The sequence below is a fragment of the Bos indicus genome, chromosome 28, assembly GCF_029378745.1.
Source record: "Bos indicus isolate NIAB-ARS_2022 breed Sahiwal x Tharparkar chromosome 28, NIAB-ARS_B.indTharparkar_mat_pri_1.0, whole genome shotgun sequence".
In the NCBI taxonomy this organism is placed as follows: Eukaryota; Metazoa; Chordata; class Mammalia; order Artiodactyla; family Bovidae; genus Bos; species Bos indicus.
In genome coordinates this window covers 25270736-25289809 of record NC_091787.1, presented here as the reverse complement: position 1 = coordinate 25289809, position 19074 = coordinate 25270736, and the positions used below count along the sequence as shown (strand labels likewise).

The 19074-nt window shown below is 38.7% G+C and overlaps 1 protein-coding gene and 1 pseudogene across 7 annotated transcripts in view; one reads left to right on the top strand and one right to left on the bottom strand.

The window, feature by feature from the left end:
• Positions 1-4133: 4133 nt before the first annotated feature.
• Positions 4134-19074, bottom strand: part of DDX50 (DExD-box helicase 50) — a 33323-nt gene continuing 18382 nt past the window's right edge. For 6 of the 7 annotated variants that reach the window (XM_019954141.2, XM_019954142.2, XM_019954143.2 and 3 more), the window contains 7 exons: positions 14649-14810; positions 13314-13433; positions 12501-12574; positions 12119-12278; positions 8677-8811; positions 7480-7524; positions 4134-4619 (listed from right to left, as the gene is read on the bottom strand). In XM_019954141.2, coding sequence (XP_019809700.2) covers positions 4341-4619; positions 7480-7524; positions 8677-8811; positions 12119-12278; positions 12501-12574; positions 13314-13433; positions 14649-14810 — 975 coding nt within the window. In that variant the 3' untranslated portion in view covers positions 4134-4340. The remainder of the gene's footprint in view (positions 4620-7479; positions 7525-8676; positions 8812-12118; positions 12279-12500; positions 12575-13313; positions 13434-14648; positions 14811-19074) is intronic. The other variant, XM_070781867.1, reaches the window with a different exon arrangement.
• On the top strand, positions 14928-17204 carry LOC139180312 (RNA N(6)-adenosine-methyltransferase METTL16 pseudogene; annotated as a pseudogene).

Sequence of the window (19074 nt, the reverse complement as noted above, 5' to 3'; positions counted from 1 at the left end):
AAGTGAAAGGGAAGTCACTCAGTCATGTCCAACTCAGCGACCCCATGGACTGCAGCCTACCAGGCTCCTCCATCCATGGGATTTTCCAGGCAAGAGTACTGGAGTGGGGTGCCATTGCCTTCTCTGAATACAGAGCTCACACTTACACAAATGCAGACAGAGCCATCTAGATTTCCCTCCCCCAAGTCATTAGCTATTTGGAATCCCACTGCCCATAATCAAAACTTCTCAATCCAGCACCAACAGTCCTTCTTTCCTCTTGGGCTAACTGTGATCTGGCTCTTACTGGAAAATACTCCCCTATTGCTTCCTCACACATACATTGCTTATTCCTTCACATCCAGTGTATAACTGGTGTCAGTGTCTTCCTCTTTTCCTCAGTTACTCCTTGACTTTCCTGTAAATGCCCTTGTGCCTTTGGAAATCTGTGGTAATCTCACCTTTTCCCACTCCTAATTCGAGTAATTTGCCAACCTCCACCACTTATGGTATTTTGGCAACTGGATTAGTCTTATACTTCCTCCTCAGTTCTCGTTTGTCTTCATTCTCATTTACCATTATCCATGGAAACCATCCACATTAACAACTGGCTTCTCGGTTCTTTGACCACCTAAACTGAAATAACCTTTGCCCCCAACAGGCCTGCTCTGCAATTGTCTTCTCAACAGCTCCTCTCCTAAATCCTCAGACTCAGTCCTCAATCCTGTGCCCCTTCTGCGTCCTCCCTACTGTCAACCCCATCTCCACTTCAATTCCTAAGCAGTCTAGACTGCTTGGACTGTTAATCACTTATGCTGAATCCTTAACATCTTCACCTTGTTATCATTTAACCTTAGAGCAAAACCCCAGTCCCCCATCAGCTGTCTCCCACCTCCACTCGTACAGCACAATGCTGAGTGTTGTCATAGGAAATCACTCAACCACTCTAATGCCACTACAAATTCAGTCTCTCATCACAACTGGATCTCTGTGACCCTGTTTGCCTGGTGAGTTCTTCATTATGTTCTCTTCTCATACCTCTCGTTTCTCCACTTTCCTCAAATTTCCTATCCTACTACTTCGCTTTTCACCTTCAGTGGCTGACCATGCAAAACTACCACAGGAAAAAACAGGAAGACATTAGCCAGATATGGAGAAGGCAATGGCACCCCACTCCAGTACTCTTGCCTGGAAAATCCCATGGACGGAGGACCCTGGTAGGCTGCAGTCCATGGGGTCGCTGAGAGTCGGACACGACTGAGCCACTTCACTTTCACTTTTCGCTTGCATGCATTGGAGAAGGAAATGGCAACCCACTCCAGTGTTCTTGCCTGGAGAATCCCAGGGATGGGGGAGCCTGGCGGGCTGCCGTCTGTGGGGTCGAAGAGTCGGACACAACTGAAGCGACTTAGCAGCAGCAGCAGCAGCCAGATAATCTCTCAACTTTTTACCTTAACACCTGCAAACTCACCTCCATGATAATCATACCTTCCTCTTGACATTAGAGATGGGCTTCCCTGGTGATTCAGATGATAAAGAATCTGCCTGCAATGCAGGAGACTCAGATTCAATCTCTGGGTTGATCCCTCGGTCAGGAAGATCCCCTGGAGAAGGAAATGGCAACCCACTCCAGTATTCTTGCCTGGAGAATTCCATGGATATAGAAGCCTGGCAGACTACAGCCCATGGGGTCACAGAGTCGAACACAACTGAGAGACTAACACTTTCATTTTTTCACTTTTCTGCTGTCTATGGCTAAAATTTCCAGAATGTGCTTGAGCTCATTTGTTTGGATCTTCATAGAGATTTTGATCTATCATGCATTAATTCTTTCTCCTCCCCACTTCCATATTAGTATTTCAGCATGCTCAAATTGCCCTCATCTCCCCACCGAGCCAACACAAAATTCTCACTGCAATCTCGTCCTTTCTTCTACATCATTTTAGCTTGTTCTTCCTTATTCCTAGCCAAGTTTCTGGAAGACATGTTCATTGTTTGTTATCCCTACTTCACCTCCCTTCTGAAGCCATGGCTAAATAGCTTCTACTCAATACTGTGTTAATATGGCTGCTCCCCATATCAATGTCTGCTTGCCAAATCCAAAGGCCATTTCAATTTTCTCTTCTGGTGGCTCTGGAAGCCCCATATTTCTGGGCTTTGGGCCCTCTTCTTGTCACCCCTTCTCAGTGGGATCCCCTTTCCTCTGCTAAGCAGTAAGTACACTGGTGTGCCGTTGGGTTACGTTTTCAGACCTTTTTCCTTACTGTACTTTCCCTGGATCATCTTATCTACTAACTTAACTACAATTACCATTTTTTATTTATTATTGCCAAATCTTTCGAACAGCCTCTCTCCTTCATATAAATCCAACAGCCTACTGTTTATCTCCACATATGGACTACTCAATATTAAAATACATCTAATCCTGAACTAGTCATGTTCCCTCTCTCCCCCAAATAACTTTTCTTGCTCTTTGTTCTAGTACCTATTATCTCAGTGACGAACATAGGTTTAATTCTTCTGCCTCTTTTATCTTCCAATTGAAAGCACCAAGTCCTAACAATTCCATATCCTAAAACCTCTGAAATCTAGCCATGTTTCTCAAAGCCCACTGCCACTATTTAGCATAGTAGTTAAGAGTGCTGGTTCAGAAGCTAGACTTGGTTTAAATCGTCACTCCACTATATATCATCCAGCTGAGTGATTCTAAATAAGCAATAACCTCTCAAGTGCCTCAGTTTTCATCACTCAAAATATGTTACCTATCATTTGTTAGTGCAGACCACCACCACCTCTACCTGGGATTACTCTGACAGCATCTTAAGAGGGCTCACCGTGCCTAGTCTGGCCCTTCTGCAATTCAGTCTCCTCAACGTAGTCAGTAATCTTTCTGAAACACAAATCTCATCATGTCACTTCTTACTGTCAACTCTTTAATGATTCTCCCTTGCCTTCAAGAAAATATTTCAACTCCTGGGGCCTCTCTGGTGGTCCAGTGGTTAAGACTCCATGCTTCCACTGCAGGGGTTGCAGGTTCAATCCCTGGTCTGAAAACTAAGATCCTGCATGCCACGTGGCCAAAAAAGGAAAAAGAAAAAAGTTCTGTGATACAGTATTTCAATTTCTTAAAAATGCACACAGGACTTTTGAAATCTGGTTCCTAAATCCTTATCTATTACTGTCCTCTATCACATGTAAGCCATACTGAACTATGTGGAGGCCTTCAGATTTACAGTGCTATTCTCTACCTCTGGGTTGCCGCGTATACAAGCATCCCTAGGAAATACTGCGGGTTCAGTTCCAGACCACCGCAATAAAGCAAATACTCCAATAAAGTGAGTCACACAGATTTTTTGGTTTCACAGTACATATAAAAGTTATGTTTACACTATACAACAGTCTAAAGTGTATAAAGCTTCATGTCTAAAATAAGGTACATACCTTAATTCAAAAATAGTATCAGAAAAAATAGGACCAACAGACTTGTTCAACACAGGACTGCCGCAAACCTTCCATTTCTAAAATATACAGTTATCTGTGAAGTGCAACAAAACGAGGTAGGCCTGTACTGTTCTGACTACAAACCCTCTCCCTTCTAAACTGGCTAGATCAACTTGTACTTCTGCTTTACTTCTCCTATCACTCCATCTAAAAAAGCCTGACTCCTAAGGCTGATTAGGCACACCCCAATTAGATCCTTCACATTCCATAGCTACTTTCATCCTAAACATCAGGTGTTAATCTCAACCAGAATTGCTGCTGTAAACTGTAAGTTCCTTGAAGATGGCGACCATGCCTTATTCACCACTATAGCCCTGGGGGCTAGGATAGTGATGGGCACACAGTAGACATTCAACAAGTAACTTTAACTGTTGAATAAATTATTGAGGATGCACTGCTTGCACACCTTTTGATTAACTTTATCTAAAATTTAAAATGTTACATCTAACCAATCACGTCACCAGTCTTTACAGCCCTTTAATGCAAAAGGCATTTCTTATTTTCTACCCTATTATTATACAGAAGGAATGATCTGAATACAGACACACCATATTTTGTATTATGCAAGTAACGTTAAGATTGACTTAACTGCCACATTTTTGAAGAATTTTAAAAGATTACATTGAGAAAATTCTTCACACACAGTGAAAAGAGACAATAAAAGGAAGTTTTTTATTCAAAGGTATAACTTGATAAGTAGATTTGTTTACAACCATTCTTGTGAAATACTTTTTAAAAAAATACAACCAACTTCTTTCCAAATAGCAGACACAGACCTCAGCTATGATGACCTAATTTTTGGTTGATAATGTACATGATTATGCAGAAACAGGCAAGCTCACACTGGAAGATTAACTATCTCAGTCAAAATTCCGCTTGTGGCCCCCACTTCTTGATCGATTTCTATTCCCACTTCGTCTTCTACCATCTTGTCGACTTCCTGTCCGACTCCCCTGCCGACTCTGTCTACCTGACCGGCCACCGGATCGACCACCTGACCGGCCTGACCGGCCCAACCGGCCACCTGACCAACCACTCCTCTGTCTGGAATTAGAAGATGTGTTTCCATCATAATATTCTTCAATTTCAGGCAACTTGGCTGGCACTGAGAGTATCCAGTCTGAATCATGCCACTCTGCCTGTTGGGGTAATTTACAGGATTATACAAATGCAAAATAGAAACCATAAGCAAGCACATGAGTACAGGAGACTCTTTGAATATCTATTAGCTAAATGTCATCAATCCATTAAGTCCAGAGTATCTGGAATAAAACTAAAAACCAGAAAGCAAAAAATATTCAAAGCTAAAACATAGGAACTTAAGTTTCCTAAATTTCATGAACAAACAAAACAGAAACAGACTCAGATACAGAGAACAAACAGGTGGTTTCCAGAGAAGAGAGAGATGAGGGGGATGAGTGAAACAGGTAAAGGAGATCAAGAGACAGAAACTTCCAGTTACAAAATAAATTAATCACAAGGATGAAATGTACAGCTTGGGGAATATAGTTAATTATACTGTAATATTTTTGAATGATCAAAGTAGCAAGACTTATTGTAGCGATCATTTTGTAATATAAATATAGAATCACTATATTGTATACCTGAAACTAACACAGTTTTGCAGGTCAATTATATCTTTAAAAATTTTTTTTTAAATGTAGACACTGGGAGGAAATGCTTCAAAATGCTAATAGTGGTTATCTCTGGGGGATGGGAATTTATGTATGATTGTTACTCTTTTTTTGTTAATCGTTCAGTCGTGTCCGACTCTTTGCGACCCCATAGAGTGTAGCCCACCAGGCTCCTCTGTCCATGGGATTCTCCAGGCAAGAATACTAGAGTGGGCAGCCATTCCCTTCTCCAGGTGATTATTACGTTATACTTTTATGTGTTTCTAGTTGTCTGCAATGAACATCTACTCCTTGTAAAACTACACATACACAAAAAACAATAAATGTCATTAAAAATGAAAAAAATCCTGTTAAAACTTAAATCTCAAATTTAATGCAACAGTACAAAGCTTGGATCCTCCTCACCCCCAAAAAAGTTTCTAAAAGCTAACTATTAGTTGGAAGAGAGATTTTCAGGCCAATTTTGGCACTCTAAATTCCTACTCGGTTTATACATTCTAAAAGAGCCCACTGGTTTCTCAGCACAAAACAAACAGGCCACTAATAAGTGGTCATTGCTTTCAGAAGGTATACTGACAGAAACAAGGTCTGAGAGCTGATAATGCAGATTAAAAATCTGTCAACAGGGACTAAAAATGTCGCTATTGGAAACAATTTCGTATTGGGGTAAACAAAATATAAAGATCAGCAGCGCTTAAGAGCATCAATATGTCATATCCTGCTACACTGTCTTTCATTGTGATCATGAGTTGCCAAGGCAAGTTAATATTAAAATACCTTACATGTCAGAATGAGCAGAGGCAAATAGCCACACACACAACTGGTGGCAATATATGACCAGAGCCTTAAAAATACACACAGTTTTTGGCCAAGCAGATATCTTAAAAAGTTCATCTTAAAGAAATAAACTTGGCAATGCATAAAGACTTAGCTATGAAAAAAAAAAAAAGACTTAGCTATGCCAACATTTAAGGCCGACCTGTTTATAATGCATGTGAGTTGCTCAGTCATGTCCGACTCTTTGTGACCCCATGGACTGTAGCCTGCCAGGCTCCTCTGTTCATGGAATTCTCCAAGCAAGAATACTGGAGTGGGTTGCCATTTCCTTCTCCAGGGGATCTTTCCAACCCAGGGATCAAACATTGTAGGCAGATTCTTTACCATCTGAGCCACCAGTGCAAATCTGTTTATAATAGAGTACTAGTATTGGAAATAATCTAAATGTCAGAAAAATAGGACATTGGTTAAGCTGGTCACCCATATGGCCAAATGCTAGGGAGCCAATAAAAGTAAGTAACTGTATAGTTGATAAAGAAATGTGTTTACAACATATTCTGAATTTTAAAAAGGACTTTGAAAACCAAATAATCCCGTTCTTGTGTCAAATATGTATGTATCAGGGACACAGATAGACAAATTTCACAGTGTAGGAATTTAGTGGACAATCTCTTTCTTCTTCAGATAAAACACAAGGAAAATTTTTTTAAAGAGATAAAGGAATTGGAGAACCTACAGAGTAAAAGAGACAAAAATCAAATTATACAGAATGAACTTTGCAGACCTTCTTATATTTAAAAATATTCAGGAGACAGGGGAAAATGTAAACACAAAGTTGGATAATACTGATGAATTACTATTTTGGGGGTTTAATAATGGTATTATGTTTTTTGAAAGTGTTTTTAATATTTTAGCTATATAAAAGTATTTATGGTTGAAATGATAAGACTTCCTAGAATTTGTTTCAAAAGAATACAGGAGAGAGCTTCCTTGGTGGCTCAGTGGTAAGAATCCACCTGCCAATGCAGGAAACATGGCAGTTCGATCCCTGATCCAGGAAGATCCCACATGCCACGGAGCAACTAAGCCTGGGTACTACAAATATTAAGCCTGTGCTCTAGAGCCTGGGAGCTAAAACTACAGTGCCCATGTGCCTCAACTATGGAAGCCTGTGAGCGCTATAGCCCAGGCTTTGCAACAGGAGAAGCCACTGCAACTAGAGAAGAGCCCCACTCTCTGCAACTGAGGAAAAGAAAAGCCCACACAGCAAGGAAGACCCAGCACAGGCATAAACAAAATTAAAAAAAAAAAAAAAAAGAAAAGGAATACAGCGTAAGTGGATGGAAGCAGACATCAAACACAACTGACCGTGAGCTGATACTGCTGAAGCTGGGTGATGAGTACATGGGGATTTGGTATGCAATTCTTATTTTTCACATTTGACAAACTGGATATTTATAATTTTTTAGTTTATTAAGGATTCTTTCACTGATTTACACATTATAAAGATATTATAAATACGTCTTTTTAATCTCTGTCTTTTAGAGAAACATATTCAACTATTTAACGGATAAAAATTTTTATATACCTGTAACCTTTCTGATTCAGTTGTGGGAACATCAAAGCAAACACCCTAAAAGCAAAATGAAAATATTTTTATTTAGATGCACACAAGTTGATTTTTTAAAATGCCTTCTTATAATTTTATATAAACTAAAAAAAGAAAAGATTAAGTGGGTCCCATGATTACAGCTTACCAGCTAATACATAATAATAAAAAAATAAAAGATTAAGTGGGTCCCATGCTTACAGCTTACCAGCTAATACATAATAATAAAAAAATAAAAGATTAAGCGGGTCCCATGCTTACAGAATTAAACCAGCTAATACATAATAATATATGACACAGAATGACTGTTAATTGTACTTCCTAAATTTAAAAGTAAACCAGTATCTAATAAGAATTGACTACTACTGAGCACCTAGAGAATTCCCTAGAAAAGTTTTTGTAGACGCTATAACGTTCCATGTCCTGTGTAAAATGACCCATCTAATAAATTCCTTTAAAAATTTAATAACTGAAGATGTTTCCTCTTTGATCTTGGCTGCCAGTACACTGAAAGTTAATTAATATCCAAATATAGCAAATGGTTTGGCCTAAGGATGTAAGTATATTTTCCCTCCCCCTCCACATTTTTTCTGAATGTACGTAGTTGTCTTACGATCTTTTTCGAAGGTAATATTAAACTTTGAGAAAGATAACTTTCCAATAAGCAAGTTAATAAATTCTAGATTAGCATGAACTTATATAATCAGGTGAGATGAATAAATATAACGTCTTTTCACAAAACCATTAGAAGAAATCAGTCACTAAGATTACAGATGGCTTTAACTTCGCTATTTCATAACTGTACAAAAATACCTAATTCAGTTATCCTCATTAACAACCAATAGCAGGCCACTTAGAAACCAATATTGTGTATTCTCTTAAAAAAAAAAAGATTTAGCTGTTGCAATTATGTTGCTCAATTGTAAAAAATAAACACACACGACCACATATGCCTTCAAAGGCAGAAACTTAGATAACTTGAATTACAAATTAAGGAGAATGACTTACAGCTTTCTAGAGGAATGGGTTACTTACGTAACTCCCCAAACTTCCAACTGGAAACACACTAACACATGGATAAAATAGTATTATTCATCCCATTAGACTTCAAAAAAACAATGAACAAAATCTACTAGTCTTTATAAACATATACAACAGTTGTCTAGAAAAGCCTACCATATTTCCTTTCAGGAGGCACATTCTGGTAATCTGGGACACAGCATTACTACTCAGCTTTCTGTTAAGTTCTTTCCAAGCACAGCTGACATCCTGTATTTCTTCTGGGCTTTCCAGAGTCATGGTCACAAACCCCTTAAGGAATAAAAGTCACACTGTGTTTGAGAGAAAAGCAGCAGCAATAGGACAATAACATTTTAACTTAACAGCCTTTTTTGATTTATGGCGTCCCAGGTGGCACTAGTGGTAAAGAACCCCCCTACCAACACAGGAGACGCAAAAGACAAGGGTTCAATCCCTGGGGAGGGAAGATCCTCTGGAGGAGGAAATGGCAACCCACTCCAATATTCTTGCTTGGAGAATCCCATGGACAGAGGAGCCTGGAGGGCTACAGTCCAATGGGTCGCAAAGAGTTGGACACAATTGAAGCGACTTAGTGTGCATGCATACACTTCTTATAAGCCAACATGACCAGTATAACATGACCACTAAAAAAATAAACTATACTAATATAAGACTAATGCTTATAGATCATTGAAAGTACCATTCTTCTATACATTGATGTAAGACTACATTTAATTCTTAACATAATGCTTCAAGAGGAAATTATACAAACTACAGCATCAGGGATAAGATAAGGTAGTGAAGAATTAAGGAAATGCTGAAGGACTCAAGGTTAGCTTTGAGTGGAAAAACAAGAGGACATAAACTTGTTTAAACTTTTGAAGGACTACACTTGAGCAAAAATGACTTGCTTTGTAAAAGTTCACTGGACAACAAAACAGTCAACATGAAGAAGATATAGGGAGGCATTGATGTAACAAATGGTTAAGTGCCCCCTACATATGTGCCAGAGACTGTCCTAGGTGCTAGACATTCAGCAGTAAATAGTCCTTTGTCTCAGGGAGTTACCTTGTAGTGTACATGTAGCAAGGGGTTGGGGTGGGGGTAGTGAATGATGATGGGAGTTGTTGCTGTTTAGTTGCTAACTTGTGTCCAACTCTTTTGCTACTCTGTAGCCCACCAGGCTCCTCTGTCCATGAGATTTCCCAGGCAAGAACACTGAAGTGATCATGCCATTTCCTTTTCCAGGAAATCTTCCTGACCAAGGGGATCAAACCCAAGTCTCCAGCTTGGCAGGCAGATTCTTCACCACTGAGCCACCAGTGAAGTCCAATGGTGGGAGAGGAGACAGGTAACAAAGAAGTAAATACACATAATGTCATAGTAATAAGAATCATGGGAAAAAAATAAAGCAGGGGAAGAAAAGGAAAATAGAGAGTAAAGGCAGGAATACGCTACCTTAGACAGGGTGATGGGGAAAGACCTCTGATACAGCGATACCTGATAGAAAGCCGAGTGAAGTGGAGGAGGGAGCCAAGATTAGTAAAAGAACATGCAGAATAATCTGATAGAAAGCCGAGTGAAGTGGAGCAGGGAGCCAAGATTAGTAAAAGAACATTCAGAATAACCTGATAGAAAGCCGAGTGAAGTGGAGCAGGGAGCCAAGATTAGTAAAAGAACATGCAGAATAATCTGATAGAAAGCCGAGTGAAGTGGAGCAGGGAGCCAAGATTAGTAAAAGAACATTCAGAATAACCTGATAGAAAGCCGAGTGAAGTGGAGGAGGGAGCCAAGATTAGTAAAAGAACATTCAGAATAATACAAACAAGCACAAAGGCCTTGTGTAGGGTTAAGTTTATGTTCGAGTATCAGCAAGGAGGTCACAATAGGTGAAACAAGCAAGGGGCGAGTGACAGGAGATGAGGCCAAAGAGGTAGCAAGGGAAGACCTACAGCACATTCCTCGTAAAGACTTTGGATTTTGATTTTAACCCATAAGAGAAATATAAAACCACCTACACCCTGTTGCTATTTAAGCAGAGGTTAGATGACCCATCTGCCAAACAAGGATTCTTTTTATTAGATAAAGGTTGGGATTAGATGACCTCTTAAATACTTCTTAGGTTTAAAAGTCTACCTTATGTTGATGTATGGCAAATATGAAACAAATACTATAAAGCAATTATCCTTCAATTAAAAATATTTTTTTAAGTAAAAAAAAAAGATATTACAATGGTAATGATGAAATATTATGAATAGTTTTATGCCAACAAATTTGATGACTTAAAAAGTGTACCTTAATGTTTCCTTAAGAAATGTGGTTTAAGTTTTCTTGAGAAGTATCTGGTGGGTTATTAGGGATAAAGTATTTGCTCAGTGCTAAAATAACACCCCATGGATTTCTTACTAATTACAGAGTAAAATATACTTTTTATAATGGGAATACATGGCTCTGGTATGGTTTGATATCTGATACTGACCTGGCAGGGGGACAGGTCAGATGGTGTTTTATACACATACACATACTCTCCACATATACAGGCAATCCTTACTTTGCATGGGAGAAACGCTGGGCTGGAAGAAGCACAAGCTGGGATCAAGACTACCAGGAGAAATATCAATAACCTCAGATATGCAGATGACACCACCCTTATGGCAGAAAGTGAAGAAGAACTAAAAAGCCTTTTGATGAAAGTGAAAGAAGAGAGTGAAAAAGTTGGCTTAAAGCTCAACATTCAGAAAACAAAGATCATGGCATCTGGTCCCATCACTTCATGGGAAATAGATGGGGAAACAGTGGAAACAGTGTCAGACTTTATTTTGGGGGGCTCCAAAATCACTGCAGATGGTGACTGCAGCCATGAAATTAAAAGACGCTTACTCCTTGAAAGGAAAGTTATGACCAACCTAGATAGCATATTGAAAAGCAGAGATGTTACTTTGCCAACAAAGGTCTGTCTAGTCAAGGCTATGGTTTTTCCTGTGGTCATGTATGGAGGTGAGTTGGACGGTGAAGAAAGCTGAGCGCCGAAGAATTGGTGCTTTTGAACTGCTGTGTTGGAGAAGACTCTTGAGATTCCCTTGGACTGCAGGGAGATCCAAACAGTCCATCCTAAAGGAGATCAGTTCTGGGTGTTCATTGGAAGGACTGATGCTGAAGCTGAAACTCCAATACTGTGGCCACCTCATGCGAAGAGTTGACTCATTGGAAAAGACTCTGATGCTGGGAGGGATTGGGGGCAGGAGGAGAAGGGGATGACAGAGGATGAGATGGCTGGATTGCATCACCGACTCGATGGATGTGAGTTTGAGTAAATTCTGGGAGTTGGTGATGGACAGGGAGGCCTGGCGTGCTGCGATTCATGGGGTCGCAAAGAGTCAGACACGACTGAGCGACTGAGCGACTGAACTGAACTGATGTTAGCTGGAGTCTATTTCTCGATTTGCATGGCTCCATGAGAAAACAGGTTCTGGTATACAAGTTTCAGTTAACACAGTACTGTGCAAAGTAAAGATGTCCTATATTTCTCTCCAGATAAATATCTATGGTTCAGTTTTAATCTTTCTCAAACACATACAATTTTCTCACAGATTTCTACCTTATCGGAGGTGATCAAAGATCGTGGTTCAAAACTTGACGCGCCAGAGATGTGGGCTAACGCTGCAGCCAGCGCATCCACTGCCCCCTTCTCTTCTATCAGTCTCTGAGCTGATGGTCGGAAAAAATCAACAGCAGCATAAGAAACAGAAGCCAAAGACCTACGGTTCAAAAACAGCAAATTTTCTTGGTCAAGACAAATGGGAAAGATTAAAGATAAAAGAAGTAATGGGAAAAGAGAGCAATGTTTTCATATTTTAATATAATTAAATGTCTGTTGGTAAAACTGGTGATTAAATTTTCTGATATGTCAACTAGGAGAGCTTAAAAATGTATAGCCTAATACAAAAGAAAAAACCATTCAGCAAGGTCAGAAAGCATACCTGATGGCATCCATGCTTTTAGATTTAACTAAATCCATTGTAGAAGGAACACCTACACGTTTAAAAGTAATTCCCTGAAAATGAAAGAATTACATTAAAGAAAAATGGAAGTCTTTACAATTAATTCCTAAATTAATCTAGATTGTTGAATTTCCATTTTTGGACTTAAAGATTTCCAAGCCCTAGCAGAACAAGATTTCCTAATAAATCATCAATAACAAATTCTAGAAAAATGGAAAAAAAATTTTTCTTTCAATTGTCTTGTAGTTACAAATCATGGAATTACAGTTACAAAACAGCTGATTTTTAAAAAAAGATGCTGTTCACAATAAATTTTTTCTTATTATCTTCATCGTACAAAGTATGTGAAATAATGTATGAAAATATACATCATAAAAACAGGAAAAATACTACAAAAACTCGAGACCACAAAAAATGTGTAATTTCTTGTAGAAACTGGCTGTTGTAACATTTCTCAGTATAATCTTGACTATTACACCAAGATAATGTCATAATCATCCATTTACAATATCAGACTAAGAGTTACTGAAATCACAATGCACTGATTTTAGTCAAGGGAGAAATTCAAGGGAAAAGGGAGAAAGTCAGCTCTTCTGTCTTCATAATAAAAGCTGTATTAAAACAAAGTCTTGCAGCTAATATAAATTTAGCTTTTCACATGCTTCACATCCAAATGCAGCTTAAAGGAGAAGTCATAAAATCTATTTGTGAGAACAAATATAAAAAGATCTCTGATCTCTTTTCTAAGGCACCATTTAGATAATAAGCCTGAAATAATTTAACTCTACTTACTGCTTTTTGTTCCACATATCGTAATTGACCTCTTTCTCTTGGTTGATAAAAACATATGCAGATCCCTGTCCGGCCAGCTCGACCTGTGCGTCCAGAGCGATGAATGTAGGACTCAACATCCTAAAAATAAAAGAGGTAACTCTTCTTAAAAAATGTGGCAAATTAAACAGTCATTCCAGCAACCAAATAGTAATACTAGAAACAACTACTACTATGGATAATAACATTTTTATTTCAATCCTGTTGCTCTTTTCAATATTCCAGAGAATGTTTATGCTTGAATTCTGCAGTAAAAGGGATGAGATTTAAAACCTTTTTATCCAGCCTATCCCAAGGTTCTTTATATGGCAACTTTTTATACTTGTCTTGCATGATTACATACTTCAAATGTAAATAAAGAACTTAATCATTTGCAAAGGTACCAGATTCTGATCGATTTAACATTACACTAACAAAAACTGGCTAAGAGCAAGAATAGATAACATATGTATTTTTTAATCTAAGCAAAGTCTTGTAAATAAAAGGCAATTTATATAGCTACTCTTATTTTCTCCAAATCAAATTTCATTTCCTTGCAAAGTAAAAACGCAACAAAATATCAACTTTACACCTATTAGAATGGCCATCACCAAAAAGACAAAAGAGAACAGATTAACATTTGTTAATTCAGGTGTGGAAGTGGAGAAAAGATAACTTTATGCACTGTTGGAAAACAATATGGAGGATCCTCAAAAGTTAAAAACAGAATGACCACATGATCCAGTATTACATTTCCAGGAGTATATCCAAAGGATATGAAAACACTAATTCAAAAAGATATCCACACCCCTATGTTCACGGCAGCATTATTTACAATAGTCAAGACACAGAACCAACCTGTGTCCATCAAGAGACAAACAAATAAAAAGGTTTACATGGAATATTACTCAGCCATAAAAAGAGGAAATCCTACCATTTGTGACAACATGGATGAACCTTAAAGGCAATATGCTAAGTGAAATAAGTCAGAGAAAGACAAATACTGTATGATCTCACCTACATATGGAATCTAAAAAACAACAACAACAAATAAAAAAACTAAACTCATAGAAACAGAGGGTGGTGGGGAGGAGAAATGAAGGGAGGTGGTCAAAAGATACAAACTTTCAATTAAAAGATCATTACTTTCTTCTTTTATACCTATATGAGAAGGTGGGTGGTAGTTGAACCTATTGTGGGCATCAATTCACAACATATATAAAGCAAAGCATAGTGCTACTATGGCTTAAACTTACACAGTGATGTATGTGAATTATTTTTCAATAAAATTGGGGGGAAAAAAAACTCCTTTCCTACCTGCGGAGGTGAACTCTGAATCACCAGGTCAACCTCAGGAATGTCCAAACCACGGGCAGCCACATTGGTTGCCACCAAAACTTTAAAACTACCCTCTCTGAAGCCTTTCAGTGTAATTTCTCTTTGTGACTGAGCGATGTCCCCATGTAAACACTGGGCATTCTATTGGAAAAAAAAGGAAAAGTAAGTGTATAGCACATAGTTAGCAGTGACAGCATCCAGATACTAGGAAGTCTGTGTTCTTTTTGTTACTGTTTTTCTTTGGCCGCACCGTGCAGCATGTGGGATCGTAGTTCTCCACCAGGGACTGAACCTGCACCCCTGGAGTGCAAGTGTGGAGTCTTAACCACTGGACCAACAAAAAGGGAAGTCCTTCCTCTTTCTGTTGTTGTTTCTAAATCTGGTAATTATAAAAATACATGCTTATTGCTTTTAAAAATCAAACAATGCAGAAAAACGTTTAGCATAAAATGCAAAAGCTTTCCTTAATATCAGTCTCCTAATAAGTAACTGCTAACAGTTCACTAAATATTCCTCCACACACTATTTTTGAAATACACACACCTCACAAATCCTAGCATATAATTTTATGAATTTATAAAGATGGGATTATACTGGGACTTCCCTGCTGATCCAGTGGCTAAGACTCTGCACTCTCAATGTATGCAGCCTAGGTTTGATTCCTCAGGGAACTAGATCCCACATGCTACAATGAAGAGTTCACAAGCCACACTAAAGATCCCACATGCTGCAACAAAGACCTAGTGCAGCCAAATAAATAACTTAAAAAAAAAGAGATTATACTATATATGCATGGTTTTACAACCTACCTTCTAAATTTGTTGTATCTTAGCCATAGACACACATCTACTTAATTTTTTAAAACTACATATGATTTCTTCATATGGCTACAGTATCTTCTTTTCTTTCTGGCTGCGACACATGCAATCTTAGTTTCCCCCCCAGGGACTCAGCCCAGCCTCAGCAGTGAAAGCTCTTGAGTGCTAACCACTGGATTGCCAGGAAATTCCCAGTATCATTTATTTTAGCAATACCCTACTAATGAACATTTGGGTAGGATCCAAACTTTCACCTTTAGAAACAAGGCTATAGTGAATAACCTTGTACTGTATCTCCCGATCCCTCAGTATATGTATAATTTCAGTAGATTACATGTCTAGAAGTTGAATTCCTAGGTCAAAAATTACAAACATTTAACATTTTAATAGCTATTGTAAAATTGTATTATAAAAAGAAGTTTATAAACAAATAGCATATACACATATGACTGGAGCCACTTATCTGATCTTATAAAAGTAGTTAAAGTACTACAGAAGACACTCCTGATGGATGCTCTTAAAGAAGAATCTGAGATACTTATGACTTTTGCATGTGCAACCCTGCCTTTTTTGCCAATCAGTTGGAAGCCAAGGGAGTGAATTCTGAGTGAATTCTCGAAATCCTTGAAGACCCCTACCCAGTTCTGTAAATACAGGAGGAAGCACAAAGATCATGGCAGAAGGAGGTAAATTAGAGTTTGTTAAAAGGATCATCCACGACAGTTTACAGCTTAAAAAAAGATTAAGATGGTATAGCCATATGCTGGGGAAAAAATGCAGCCTGATGGGCTCCTCTGAAGGAAGAACTTCGCATACAAGGGGTTCCTAAAGTCACCTATACTGAATTCTGCCAGGGTCAGACAATGAGATGGGCTTTGGCTTGGAGTTTTTATGATGACTAACAGTACCATTACCACCCAGTAAGCAAAGAAAACTAGAGAAGCCAAGGAAGCCCATTACGTTTGTAGTCCTCGGGCCTGTGATGAAAGAACTAGCCCTCAAAGCGCCATCTCTGGGCCCTGAGACAGTGGAAGGCATCGTGGTTGTGACAACATGGGTTGAAAAAATCCTCACTGCTCTAAAGGTCCAGCATAAATGAGTTCCCTGTGGAAAGGAGGAAATCAGCCTTTTCCTAACAGCCCTAGAAAACTCCTGGATTCACTTAAGGAGGAAGAAAAGAGACCGAGTGAGACAACTGAGAGAAGTGCCCCTAGCTCCCAAGAACGTGATCGAAGCCTTGGAAGAGAAAAAGTCTGCCCCCAAAGAGTCTGGCAGTAGTCAGGATGTTGCCCAGGCCCCCCAGGAGAGTGCCCTGGGGGGTCCTGCTCCACCGGAAGGCGTGTCTGCCACTGTGGGGGGCCACGGCCCCAGCCAGGACTCGCTTTCCCAGGAGGAAAACCCAGAACCCACAGAGGATGAAAGGAGTGAGGAAAAGGGGGGCATGGAGATTCTGGAAGGTTGTAAAGGCTCTAGTAATGGAGCCCAGGACCACGAGGCTCCTGAGCCCTTCAGCAGCCCAGTGTCTGAAAAAGGGAACCATCTCCAAGGAGTGGCTGGACGTTACTTATTCAAGTGTCTGATAAACGTTAAGAAGGAGGTAGATGACGCCTTAGTTGAAATGCACTGGGTTGAGGGCCAGAACAGGGATTTGATGACCCAGCTTTGTACTTATATACATAACCAAATTTTCAGGCTTGTTGCTAGTTAACTCCAAAATTCTAGCCCAATTGGGAAAGTTCTATAAAGCAGCTTGCTTTGAAGAATGGCCTGGGCAAGCTGAATTCCATCATTAGCTCACTAGTAACATTATGTGGAAATGTCTTAAAAAACCAACAAATGAGTCCATTTTTAAACACCCGCCTCCTTTAAAAAAAAAATTACAGGGCATTGTAGTATGGTAGTTCAGAGAAAGAACTGTGGTGATCAGCATCAACAAAATGCCATCGGTAAACACATAAGGGATTTAAACCTGACTTAAGCTGATCACCTTTGGAGAAGGAAATGGCAACCCACTCCAGTATTCTTGCCTGGAGAATCCCATGGACAGAGGAACCTTGTGGCTACAGTCCATGGGGTCCCAAGAGTCAGACACGACTGAGTGACTTTCACTACTTCACAATAGGAGTGATTAAGTTACATTTATCTATTTATCTATTTAACAATACTTAGTCCTAACCACTAGACCACCAGGGAATTCCACACCTATACGTCTATATTTCTGTACTTATTGACTGCTTGTTATAAGAAAAGCACTGAATAAACACCTTATTTCGTCTTAAAAGTATATTAAAAAATTAATACCAATTTTTAAAATGGGAACATGGGCAGTGAAATATGAAGTGATTTGCCCCAGGTTACAGAGCCAGGAAATAACACAATTGGAATTTATATTGTGTTCTGACTCCAAAGTGCAACTAATCACTATACACAGAAAGAACATGTTAATAAGCGAGAACAATTACAGAAGTAGAACTGTGAGGAATGCCAGTATTTAAAGTGCAAGTAAAAATATAAAAAGACTTCAACAAAGTTGGGAAAGATTAGCCAGGGAAGAAGGAAGAAAACCTGTGTGATATCATGGAACCCAAGTTAGGAGAACTGTTTCAAGAAAAGATACTTTTTTTAAAGTCAAAAGCAAATATACTTTTCCACAAACATCTATGACAAAATTTAGCGACAAGGTATTTTCATGGTTTCCAAACATAAGCAGGTAGAGACAAAAACCTACTGGGGTGGGGGAGGGGTTTGCTAGCCCTAAGAACACAAAGATATTCCCCAGAAAGCATAATGGGGAAAGCATAATTTGAGAAAGTCAGTTGAAACTGGTAGAATTCTTACACATTTAAGGGTGATCATGAGGAGCCAGAGGTAAAGTGTGAAACCAAATACCAAAAAAATTAGAATTCAAGAAATTTTGCTGAAAAAGCCTGAAACAGTCTGGGCCCAAATGAACTCTCAAACTAACAAACCAATGCTTCTTTGCAGGGACAAAGCCCTGCACTAAGAAATTATTGGACCTAAAATTCAAACTGAGGATGACAGGGATCCCAGAAGCAAAGGAAAGAGATGACTCAGATGAAAGTGAAGGGAAAATCAATCAGAGCTCAAAAAGTGGGAGACTTTTTTTAAACAGCTTTATTGAGATATACTTTGTAGACTATATTCTTAAATGCTATCAAAAATAAAAACAGCAGCTCTAGACCTGTGAAGCGAGAAAACTATTCTGACCCATAGCTCCCCATCAAAAGTTTGAAAAGATTAATCCCATCTAAAAATGAGCAACAGAACAGGTTATGGTTAAATACTATAGAAAGTAATTATAATGGGACAAATAAAAATATTCACCAAAACAATGAAAGAGCTCTAGAAAGGAATGCCTGCAAAACAGATAAAGAGTACATACTGTATTTCTGAATGACCTAAAAGAAAATTTTTAAATATTGATACATGACAGAACAAGAAAAATCAGAATGAGAAAAAGTAAAATAATGGGATGAAATGACTCAAAGAAGTAGAAATAAAAGGCAAAGACTTTTCACAAATGAAGACTACACTGGAAGGAATACAAGACTGATTGAACACAACAA